The sequence below is a fragment of the Amblyomma americanum genome, chromosome 1 (assembly GCF_052857255.1).
Source record: "Amblyomma americanum isolate KBUSLIRL-KWMA chromosome 1, ASM5285725v1, whole genome shotgun sequence".
Lineage (NCBI taxonomy): Eukaryota > Metazoa > Arthropoda > Arachnida > Ixodida > Ixodidae > Amblyomma > Amblyomma americanum.
Genome location: NC_135497.1, coordinates 143,454,716 through 143,467,487, shown reverse-complemented (window position 1 = coordinate 143,467,487; position 12,772 = coordinate 143,454,716). Strand labels below are relative to the sequence as shown.

At 46.7% G+C, this 12,772-nt stretch overlaps 1 protein-coding gene across 1 annotated transcript; it reads left to right on the top strand.

The window, feature by feature from the left end:
• Positions 1–8,780: 8,780 nt before the first annotated feature.
• On the top strand, positions 8,781–11,806 carry beta'COP (coatomer subunit beta'). The gene has a single exon (XM_077647118.1). The coding sequence runs from the start codon at positions 8,919–8,921 to the stop codon at positions 11,691–11,693; it is 2,775 nt and encodes a 924-aa protein (XP_077503244.1). The 5' UTR covers positions 8,781–8,918; the 3' UTR covers positions 11,694–11,806.
• The last annotated feature ends 966 nt before the right edge of the window (positions 11,807–12,772 follow it).

Sequence of the window (12,772 nt, the reverse complement as noted above, 5' to 3'; positions counted from 1 at the left end):
CGGCACGGTTCCGGCAGAGTGGAAGCACGCAATGGTGGTTATGATACCAAAGCCAGGCAAAAAGCTATCGATCGAAAACCTCAGACCCATTTCCTTAACATCATGTCTAGGTAAGCTCTACGAGAGGATAATCACCAAAAGGATTCAAACACATCTGGAAGGAGGAAGGTTATACCCGGATAGCATGTACAGTTTTAGAACGAACCTGTCCACCCAAGACATCCTAATACAGCTTAAGGAGGAGGTTCTAGCCACGATGCCAAAAGCAGGGGAAAACGTGGTAATGGCCCTCGATATAAAGGGGGCCTTCGACTACTTCAGCCACAGCGCCATCATGGAGGGAATCAATAACACCAACTGCGGAAGAAGAGTCCATAATTATGTCAGGGCCTTCTTAAGCGATAGAACTGCGACAGTCGGGCTTGGAGACCTTAGAAGTGACCCTTTCGGCACACCATGCAAGGGCACTCCCCAGGGATCGGTCATCTCACCGATATTATTCAACGTTGCGATGATCGGGCTTGCGCGGCAACTCGAGAGGATACCAGGGATAAAACACGCGATGTATTCCGACGATGTCACGGTATGGGTCACCCAGGGCTCTCTGGGGGAGAAGGAGGACAGACTACAGGAAGCAGCCGCGTGCGTGGAGAAGTACACCAGAGAAAGAGGCCTCAGATGCTCAACCGAAAAATCGGAGCTGCTGAGAGTCGGAAGACATCCCACTAAAGCGGAGCTGGAAGTCTACCTGGAAGGGCAGAGGATCCCAGATAAAGACATGATAAGGGTGCTAGGTATGTGGCTGCAAAGAAGCAGGAAATGCAGCCACACCATCAGCCTAATAAGTAAAGCAGCAGAGCAGGTAGGAATAATGATCAGCAGAGTCTCGCATAGGCGGTACGACATGAAAGAGGAAGACACGCTCAGACTCGTGAGCAGCCTGATAGTCAGCCGAGTCACCTATTCACTGCCCTACCAGATACCAACCAAAGCCGACATGAAACAGATAGATGTAATATTAAGGAAGGCATATAAGACCGCCCTGCATCTTCTACCTAGGAACACACCGAACGAGAAACTACTCCAGCTAGGGATTAGTAACACCTTCCAAGAGCTGAGGGAGGCCCAAATCAGGGCACAGTATACTTGACTCCGAGGCACGCCAACAGGCCGGGAACTGCTGAAAAGAATAGGGGTGGAAACACAAGAGCGCCTTGACAGGTACAGGGACGTCCCGGATGGAATTAGAAAAGCCATTCGGGTCGCACCCCTGCCCAGGAACATGGATCCGAACCTGCACGAAGGAAGACGGAAAGCAAGAGCCGAGCATATCGAGCGAGGCTTAGCCAATCTGGAAAACACGGTCTTCACGGACGCGGCGCTGTACCTGATGGATAGGAAGCGCACGGCCGCGGCTGTAGTAGTCAACCACCAGGGAGAACTGATCACCTGTGCAGCGGCAGAGGCTGCGGACGCAACAGAAGCCGAGGAGGTTGCCATAGCTCTAGCGGTCGCTTGCGGCTCCCAGGGAAACAAATCTCTAAACATACTTACAGACTCGAAAGAGGCATGTAGGAACTACATTAGGGGAAGGATAGGTGCCGCAGCCATGAACATACTCAGAAAAGCGCGTGTCTCAGACACAAAACACATACACAGCCTAGTTTGGATACCCGGACATGCAGGTATTAAGGGAAATGAAAGAGCGGACGGCCATGCTCGAGCGATGAGTTTCCGAGCGGGATTACCGGACGACTTTTGCACCCGAGCCTGCGACGGGGGGTATGCAGAGCACCTGGCCCTATACAGGGGCTTAAGGTATAAATATCCTCCGCCACACAAGGCACTAACAAAGGAAGAGGCTACCGGGTGGCGCAGACTGCAGACGGCTATTTTTCCAAATTTACACATACTAAACTAGATGTTTCCGACACAATACAGAGCCACATGCCCGTGATGCGGGGCGGTACCAACGCTGTACCACATCACATGGGAGTGTGAGCGAAACATAAAATTCCACCAACACAAACACACAATTGTGCGGAGCAATGGGAGAGCCGGCTCGTCAGCAGCGAGCTCACGGTCCAAAGGACCCTCGTGCAGCACGCTTACGAGGCAGCGCGGCTCAGCGGAGCCCTGGAATGAGGACCCGACCTTGCGAAGACGGGATCCGGGATCGCCTGATATGAAGACGACGCGGATCCTGCTGCCGCCGAACTACGCAAATGTTCAATAAAAGTTTTTCACTCACTTACTCTCACGAGTTTTCCTTCCTCCATGTCATCGTGGACGCCCGCGGCATGCCAGGAAGAGTGCGGTTTCGGATTGACGTCCGGTGGCTTGTTGACTTTCTACTTATTGGAATTTTTTGGCAGTTCAATTTTGTTTTAACCACTGGTGTTTTCACTGATGTTTTGTGCGCTTTTGTGGTGGTGTAGTACGCTATCCAGCTACGCACGCAGTCCATTTGAGATCCGAAGCATTAGAAGGCGCTTGACTCGACTACGGTGGCCACCTTAACTCGACGTGAGCTGAGTACAGTGTCTGGTGCCTGCTAGGCCTCAGGTCCGTTTGCCCCATCGCTGGGAGCCATTTACGCACCAAGCCGGGTTCGCTGAGCGGGAGCCTGTGCTATCTGTGCAATGAGGTGAAAGAAGGAAACAAAGTTTTTTTTTGTTTATTGAGGACTCAACATTCTGCTGCTGTGACCACTCTGCACATTTATCTCAGGAGTGTCGGATACACTTCTCAGCGTAGAGTACTTCGACAAGCGCACCGTACTCGCCAAGGACTGCGTTTGCTTCATTTCGAACACTGGCGTTGGCCGCGCATTGCACGCAGGAACAACTTCCACTTCATGAATTAATTCATGCAAGTACCCGCATGTTGCACTTATCAGCATGAACACGGCCGTGGGTAAGACAGGTTTCCACTTCCTAATTCATGTTTTTCTTGTCAAAATCGGTGAGCGCAGCGTCAAGACATGGCAAGAGCCGGCAATTAATTAATGCGGGCAAACTAGTTTCTCGCAGAAAAGCGAGGGCTAGGGCGAGTTTCTCATGACACGAACCTTAGCATGTGCACGGAAATGGGGCACGAGCCCGCAGTAGCAGACACCAATATGAAACGTTTTTTTTTTCCACAATGTGAAAACGGAAGCTTCTATAGTGTACTATTTTAAGCGTCAACAGTTTTTTGAAAGAATATTTGTTCTTAAAAGTGTATCTGTTAAGCGGAAAAATTTATTTTCCACGGTAATAATATTTGACAACAAAAAGCGAAAGCTGTCTTTCGCCATGAGCAAATTCGGTGCTCGTTTACGCCAATCTGCTTTTCTGCCTATTTATTTTATTACAGGAGATATTAATTATAAAACAACGCTTCGTGGCAACATGTAATTTGCGCAAATTGAAAATTGGTTTTCGGGACTTTGTTCTTTCACTCCCTCCTTTATCTCTTCCCTTACGGCGCGGTTCAGGTGTCCAGCGATATATGAGACAGATACTGCGCCATTTCCTTTCCCCCAAAACCAATTATTATTATTATTATTATTATTATTATTATTATTATTATTATTATTATTATTATTATTATTAGCGGAAATGGCGCAGTATCTGTCTCATATATCGTTGGACACCTGAACCGCGCCGTAAGGGAAGGGATAAAGTAGGGGGAAGATAGGTGCCGTAGTGTAGGGCTCCGGAATAATTTCGGCCACCTGGGGATCTTTAACGTGCGCTGACATCGCACAGCACACGGGCGCTTTAGCGTTTCGCCTCCATCGAAACATGGCCGCCGCGGTCGGGTTCGAAACCGGGAACTCCGGATCAGTAGTCGAGCGCCCTAATCACTGAGTCAGAACGGCGGGTAAAATTTGCGAGAGTTTGTATTCCTGCAGTCGTAGTTATGTTAGGGTCAAGCCAAGTACGATACGTATGCAGTCTTCCCGGCATTTCCACACGCCCACGGTGGGTGAACTGCCCTTTAAGAAACTCGCATATACGGTGGGGCCAGCTTTCTCTCTAGGTAATATTTAGAAACTAGAAAAAATAGAGGAGGCTATGCTCTATGGCACTGCGGTGAGCGCGGACAATCAAGGACGTTGCTTCAGTGGAGGCGATTGACAAGACGATGACACCAAGGTGCCTACGTCCGAGTTTCTTACTATTTCTTAAAAGAACGTCTTCTTGGGCGAGTTCCATGGTAAAATTCATCTTAGGTATACTAGGCCCGAGCACACACAGACACAAGGAAGGGTACGGGACAAAGCGCTTTGTCCCGTACCCTTCCTTGTGTCTGTGTGTGTTCGCGCCTAGTACCTGAGATTACTATTTCTTATTTGCATTTAGAAACTTTATGGTTCACGTGGTGATGAGTAGTGATGGGTGTGGTGGCTTACTATAATCTTACTTATATTTAGAAACTGCAGGTGATCAGTGGGGATGGGTTAGTAAAAAAAAAAAACACTGGGTCCAGTTGGAAAATTTACAGTTGAAACCAAATGGTCGAAAAACAATTTTGTTTTCGCACCCATTGGGCTCGACCAATTGAGCCCAACTGGTGCTTCCAGTTAAAAATAATTGGTCACCCAAACAGACCAAACGGCCCACCGACTGAACTCAAATGGCATACCTATTCGACTCAAATGGTTTGAACTGGCCGAAAAAATAAAAAAAATTATAATTTCATTTGGAACCAATTAGCCTTTCTTCTATGACTGCTGTGAGACTTCTGCCAACGTTTCTACAAGATAACTGAAAATATAATTACACGCCTGAATGAAAATCAAGCGAGACCAACAAGCATGTATTGAACATTATAGTCAGACACTGTATACCAACATACATTCTCAACATATACCCAGAGAACGCATTTTTGCAGTCACTTATATACTCCACTCATGAGACCCCATAGCTGAAGCCAGTTGGCGGTTGACCGTTAAGCGAAGTTATCTAATTTAAGAATTCCTGCTGTGATGGTGGAGATGATGAAAACAATTCAAAAGATTAAGCTGCTAATATCTCTTTTCAACCTAATTAGTCAAGTGTTTTGTTTTATAGCCAGCTAAAAATATATATATATATATATATATATATATATATATATATATATATATATATATATATATATATATATATATATATATATATATACAGATTCAGTGAAGGACACCATTGACTTCCAATTAGATTTTCCAACTGGGAGCTCCAATTGGTTTCAAATGGTTCCAGTTGGGCGATCCAACTGGGAGTGCCGAAACCAATTGGAACCTCGCGAATCAGTTGGGTAATCCATTTGGAAACGCAGAACCAATAGGAATGCCCAACTGTAACTAGGGAAACCAAATGGCTACCCAGTTGGATTTGATTATTTTGACTTTGATTATTTCATACAACTTGATGTGTATATTCTGCTTTTCATGTATGTACATATGCTCAAAATATCTATTAGTGAACATTAAGTAGATCTTTGTGATTCCATTACATGTGTATTTCTTGATAACGTATTATTTTACACTAGATTAGCCTAAAAGTTATAGGTTTAACCATACAATTGTATGTATTAAGTGTATTCATTGTTTGTATTTGATAATGTGTATATTTGTTCTCCTTTGTTGTATCTTTCTTATGTTCATTTCCATCACCCGATATGTCGAAGCCACTGCTATCTAAAGGTTTTCCGGGCCCAGTCAAGCTGCAAAAGCAGCTTTTTGCCTGAATATCCATTGTTTTTCTGGAGAAAATAAATTCAATTCGACCATATGGCTGGCCAATTGGGTCTAAGTGGTTTCAAATGGAACCAAACGGTATGCCTAATGGGACCCATTGTTTGTTTTTTTTTTGGCTGGGTGGTGGCCTACTATTTCTTACTTATAATTAGAAACTATATGGTTTACGTGGTGATCAGTGGTGACGGGCTGATGTGCGAGCGATTTATCGCTCTCTGGAACTCTCTCTGGAAACTTTTGACCATCCACCCACACCACCTTCCTTTCCTCTTTCCTTTTTTTTTCTCACAACCGGCTAGGTTATGTATGTTAATTGTGTCCGTCCGATAAAAAGAACAGCCACAATCCATCATTATCATAATCTTGTTTCACAGATTTTTAAGCGCTTAGACATTTTCTTGGACATTAATTTTGCTGGCGGAAATAAGCGTTACTGTATCAATAGGCTGTAAAACACTCCGACATCTATTCTTTTGGCGAATTAGCACCTGTGGCGCCCATTTTAAATGCGCCTTCCGTCTCCATGTAATGTAGTTCAAGTTTAACGTTTTCGGAACGCTATACTAAACTTCCAGTGGATAAGTTGCTTACGGCACGCTAACGTATTTTCCTTTAGATCCGCTATCACGCTAACGTTATACTAAAACTCTCTTTTTACAGCGTACGCAATGCAGTGAGCGATGCGTACGCACGCTTTTACTTTGTACGCCCAGCTAAAAGTGCGTATTTTCTTGAATGCGCCTCTCATGCGCATGTTAGCAGCCGTTTCTAACGCGTGGTTAAAAATTTGGCTATGAATGCTAAACCGTCTTGTTTCAGTAATAAAAAATAACAAAGCGAAAATGCGTTTTTATTCCTTAGATACGTTTTTGTACGCACGCGAGCCGCTGTTTGCTGACGCTCCTCAGGCAGGGAGTAGCAGACGACGCACGCGAGTTCTCAAAAGCGGCCGCAGAGCCTCAGGCGGCGATCGCGTGGGCCCGCTTCGCTCCGCTCGCCGGCGCCAAAGGCCTTGCCGTGCCGTCGCTCTTGGCAATATTTAGAAACTCTATGTTGCAAACTGACCCCATCTAAAAACGTTGTTGTAAACAAAAAAAAATTATGTGTTATGAGACTGAGTGCTTACTGAGTGCTATGGTAAGCCACCCTAGCTAAGGTGGCTAGATTGGAAAGGTGTGAAGAGCGCGGCGCTTTCTGTCGGCCGAGCGTGACCCCTCTGCGCACCGATGCCGCCAGGAGGAATGTGGCGCTGCTAGTAGCGGCGCGGTAAACTCAGCCGCGTCGGCCTTGCGCACCCCGTAGCAGTTCAATTCGTTTCGTCACCTGTATTGGAGTGTCTGTAGCAGCGTTTTCTCATCTGAGGGCGAGATGCCTTCAACAACAAAAAAGAAGACGGAGCGTTGGTGCTTTGCGCCTGGGTGTGACACGGGATACAGAAAAACATAAAAAAAAACTTTCTGTTCCGTGCCCCTGTCTGCCAGGGAATGTTTGCCAAGTGGTCTCGAGCGATCCCAAGTGCCAAGGCCGTCAGTATCATTTTACAGTCTTGTCACCATCCTTGAAAACGAACTTGCACATGCGTTCAGCCGAACGCGCTTGCATGTCGAAGCTGCGGAAGAGGTATTCTGCAGTCAATTAGTGATACGTGCCAAAAATTAGTCGTTTTTAGCATTCTGTTGCGCTGACAGCATCAGTTGCACGTTTTTATTGCCTCACAAGGATTTTTTTTCCCTTAAGGGTATAAATCAGAAGGATGGTGATAAGAAACGGAAACCACTGAAGCTTTGTGTGTTGTAGATAAAATTCTGAAAATTTTTTTCCTTCACTTGTAAATAAACGATTTCATGGCCAGATGTGCTGCTTCATTGCTTACATGAGCGTCAAGATATGGCATACATGCTACAGGTTCGCAAGCGGCAACAAAAACCGATTTGTGCGTTGGGGCGCCTGGTTTGTGCTTTGGGGCGCCTTCATTCTACCCGTCGCGGTGGCTACTAATGGTTATGGCGCTTGGCTACTGATCCGGAGTACCCGCGGGTTCGAACCCGACCGCGGCGGCCGCGTTTCGATGGAGGCGAAACGCTAAGGCGCCCATGTGCTGCGCGATGTCAGTGCACGTTAAAGATACCCAGGTGGTCGAAATTATTCCGGGGCCCTCCACTACGGCCACTCTTTCTTCTCTTAGTCCCTCCTTCATAATTCCTTCCCTTACGGCGCGGTTCAGGTGTCCACCGATATATGTGAGACAGATACTGCGATATTTCCTTTCCCTAAAAACGAGTTTTAATTTTCGCCTTCAGCCATGCGACTGCAGTTTTGAGGTCCTACGGCACGCATTACAACCTGCTCTTCTCGCCGTACGTACGTGTAGTGGCTGCGTTTCGGTGGCGGCGCAACGCAGAGAGTCAGTGCACGTTGAAACCCAGGTCGTTTAAATTATTCCACAACCTTCCGCTGCGGCATTAACAGCGTCCCTCACATCTTGGGCAGCGTCTCGAAATGTGCATGCACAAAACGCGCATCAGTTCAGCTATGCAATGCAAACTCGGCTTGTGAAGCAGCATATTTCAAGGGAATAATGATGCGAGTTTATGAAATACTATTTTATGATAAATATTCATTCTTTGACACTAGCAGAAAACGCGCGATAAGCAAAACGGGCTTATTTTCGCTTCAGTGGTTAAATTTAGCCTAGGCGATGCGCTCATTTTGGCTGCGCGCCTAACCGCGCCTCTGCCGTCAGCGCCGCCACACGGCATCGGCGCGCTGTGGGGCCATGTTTCCCTGCCGGTTTTCACACCTTTCCAATCTAGCCACCATATCCTAGCTATGCACACTCGTTGGATTGGATCGGATTATATTAAATATTATGAGCACACCTTTCTGTATCGGACGGACATCGTACAATGTACAGACATTAAAAATAACAAAATTATTTAAAAATAAAAAGAAATCTTGAAAATGGTGCACTTGTTAGAGGTTCACATGGCTACATTCGCTATATTTGAAAGTTTGCGCCCTCTACATTAATGTGTAATATACAAAAAGACGGCATTGGTCAATTCTAAGCCACATCAGACACTCGTGAATGCTGTTTGCGGTGTGGACGTTGTTGTGCCACGTAACACCGGGGCGAACGGACGTATGATTTTTGACGTTTCTATGTTGCTTGTGTAAAGCTGCATCAAAGATGCCGTTAAAGTTAGATGTCAAGAGAAAGCTTCTGGCCAGGTCTGATCGTGTGAAATGCGTCGACCTGCACCCCACCGAGCCATGGATGCTGGCAAGCCTCTACAACGGTAACGTTCATGTCTGGAACTGTGAGAGCCAACAGCTTGTCAAGACGTTTGAAGTCTGTGACCTACCAGTGAGAGCTGCGAAGTTCGTTCCTCGGAAGAACTGGGTTATCACTGGTTCTGACGATATGCAAGTCCGAGTGTTCAACTACAACACCTTGGAAAGGGTGCACATGTTTGAGGCTCACTCGGACTACATTCGCTCTATCGTTGTCCATCCAACCCAGCCCTTCATCTTGACGTCCAGTGACGACATGCTGATCAAGCTTTGGAACTGGGAAAAACAGTGGGCATGCACGCAGGTGTTCGAAGGTCACACCCACTATGTCATGCAAATTGTCATCAACCCAAAGGACAACAACACTTTTGCGAGCGCATCTTTGGACCGAACAGTCAAGGTGTGGCAGCTGGGCTCCGTGACTCCGAACTTCACCCTAGAAGGGCACGAGAAAGGGGTCAACTGCGTAGACTACTACCACGGTGGCGACAAGCCGTACCTCATCTCCGGCGCCGACGACCGGCTTGTCAAGATCTGGGACTACCAGAACAAGACATGCGTCCAGACCCTAGAGGGCCACGCTCAGAACATCACCGCTGTATGTTTCCATCCTGAGCTTCCCATCATCATGTCCGGCTCGGAAGATGGCACAGTACGCATCTGGCATGCCAATACATACCGGCTCGAGAGCACCCTCAACTATGGATTGGAGCGAGTCTGGACCATCTGCTCTCTTCAGGGCTCGAACAACATGGCGCTGGGCTACGATGAAGGGAGCATCATTATAAAGCTCGGTCGGGAAGAGCCGGCCATGTCTATGGACAATTCGGGTAAGATAATCTGGGCCAAGCACTCTGAAATTCAGCAGGCGAACCTTAAGGCAATGACGGACACGGAAATAAAGGATGGGGAACGACTTCCGTTGCAAGTCAAAGATATGGGCAGCTGTGAGATTTACCCGCAGACCATCTCGCACAACCCCAATGGACGGTTCGTTGTCGTATGTGGTGATGGTGAATACATCATCTACACAGCCATGGCACTGCGTAACAAGAGCTTTGGCTCGGCACAGGAGTTTGTGTGGGCCCTAGACTCATCTGAATACGCTGTGAGAGAGAATGGCTCGACTGTCAAGATTTTCAAAAACTTCAAGGAACGAAAGGCCTTCAAGCCCGAGTTTGGGGCTGAGGGTATTTTTGGTGGCTTCATGTTAGGCGTCAGGTCAGTAAGCGGACTTGCTTTCTATGACTGGGAGTCGTTAGAACTAGTCCGTCGCATTGACATTCAACCAAAGCATGTCTACTGGTCTGAGAATGGTGAGCTTGTCAGTATTGCCACTGAAGACTCCTTCTACATCCTGAAGTATGACCAGGATGCTGTTACCAAGGCCCGTGAAGCAAAAGAAGGTGTAACGGAAGATGGCATTGAAGAAGCCTTTGATGTTCTTGGCGAGGTGCAAGAATCTGTAAAGACGGGCCTGTGGGTGGGCGACTGCTTCATCTACACAAATAGTGTAAACCGACTGAACTATTATGTGGGTGGAGAGATTGTCACTATAGCTCACCTAGATCGCACAATGTATGTGCTTGGGTACATCTCAAAAGAGAGCCGCCTTTTCTTAGGTGACAAGGAGCTCAACGTTGTCTCTTACTCCTTGTTGCTGTCTGTCCTTGAGTACCAAACGGCAGTAATGCGTCGGGATTTCGAAACTGCTGACAAAGTCCTGCCTACCATCCCAAAGGAACAAAGAACCCGTGTTGCTCACTTCTTGGAAAAACAGGGTTTCAAGGCACAGGCACTTGCTGTTTCTACTGATCCAGAACACAGGTTTGAGCTTTGCTTGCAACTTGGTGACACAAAGACTGCCCACCAGTTGGCAGTGGAAGCTCAGAGTGAGCAGAAGTGGAAGCAACTGGCTGAGCTGGCTCTGGCGCACGGAGACTTTTCTCTTGCCCAGGAATGTCTGCACAACGCCTTGGACTTTGCCGGCTTGCTTCTGCTTGCTACATCTGCTAGCAATGCGGACATGATTTCCAAGCTGGCAACCAGTGCCGAAGCAGTCGGTAAAAACAATATAGCATTCCTTGCCAAGTTCTTATTGGGCGATGCAGAGAAAGCTTTTGAGGTCCTGCTAGCCACAAGGCGGTATCCCGAGGCTGCCTTTTTTGCAAAATGCTATGTGCCTAGCCAGACATCACGTGCTGTGAAACTCTGGAAGGAACAGCTTGCCAAGATCAGTGAGAAGTCTGCCCAGGCCCTGGCAGATCCAGAGGACTACGAGAACTTGTTCCCTGGACTTCAAGACTCTGTAAAGACTGAGGAGTTTCTTAAACAGCAGCATCTTGCAGGTAGAAAGCCTGCTTCAGACTTTCCAAATATAGTGCCTCTCCAGGATCGTAACCCTGTGGAAGAGATGAAAGCAGCTGAATCAGCTGGCACCTTTGTCTACACTGTGCATGCAACTGAGGCTACTGGTCCTGTGCAGCCCTTGCTGTGCACTGGGAAGCAACAGGATATTGCGTCTGTTGTTGAAGAGGAAGCAGGAGCTCAAAATGAGGAGTATGTAGACCTGGACCAGCTGGAGCAAGAGCTGGAGCATGACATTGAGAATCTGGTACTCGATGAGAATGTTGATTACAAACTGCAAGAAGACCTCCTCAGTGATGACTGATCAGCGTCACACACATATCTTGGATTCCATTTGTCTTTTATTTGTATTAACCTCCTGGCATGGTCTTGTAAATTTACTCTAAAGTGCTGTTTCAATAAATGTACTCACTATGAGCATCGTATTTTTGATGGAATGGTGCATGCATTTTTGAGGCAACCAGTCTATTAAATGCCTGCACCACTCCTGGCCTCTATGCACATCAAGCAGCATGGAAAATATGCCGTTTTACGATGATTTTTTTCTTTGTTGTCCCACCCGTGTGTAAAGGTTTTGCAAGATACATGCTGTACCTGCAGAATTTACAGAAAACAGAAAAGGAGAATCAAGACTGCATGCAGTACCTTCCAGCTGTGCTGTTGATGTATTTGGGTTTATTTCTATGTCACAAAGCTAACGATATGCTGCACTTTTTTTGTGGAAGAATAGTAATGAGTATAGCAGGTTTTTGACAAGTGCACATACTTGTAGATAGTACAGACAATGCCATTTGATCTCCAGGAAAAGGAGTGTCTAAGTGACCGTTAAGAAATTTGTGATTTTTATGTTTTCCATGCAACAGCACTAGCACAATGTTCTTTACTGAATCAACTTCCCATTTAGCAGTGGTTCATAACTTGCAGAATCTGTTTTGAAACCACACTCTAAAAACAGCGGTAGAATGTGCTTGAGGTGCACATTACAAGAATTGTCAGTGGAATGCGTTATGAAGAATCCCAACTTGAGGGCATTCAAATAACTGCTGAGAAAATCTGCTTGCATGCTCATGTCTGCTTCATGCTGCCATCTACTAACCAGCCTGGTTAGCTCTGCCGGTATTGTTAAAGGTGCACTAAAGAGGAATTTGAACTCGTCTTTTTACCGCCGGAACTCTGTCTACACGTTCTGGGCATTCTTAGAAACTGATTATTATCCTGTGCGGCCGACTGCCCTAATTAAATTGGATTAAATGTCCCGGCTTCCGCCTTTTCTTTTAACTGAATGCGATAGGTAGGCGCAGCCAACCAACGCGTGCCTTTCAGCCAGTTCAGTGACGGCTCACTTTCGCTTTTCTTTTGTTTTTTAGATATCTGTGAATAAAC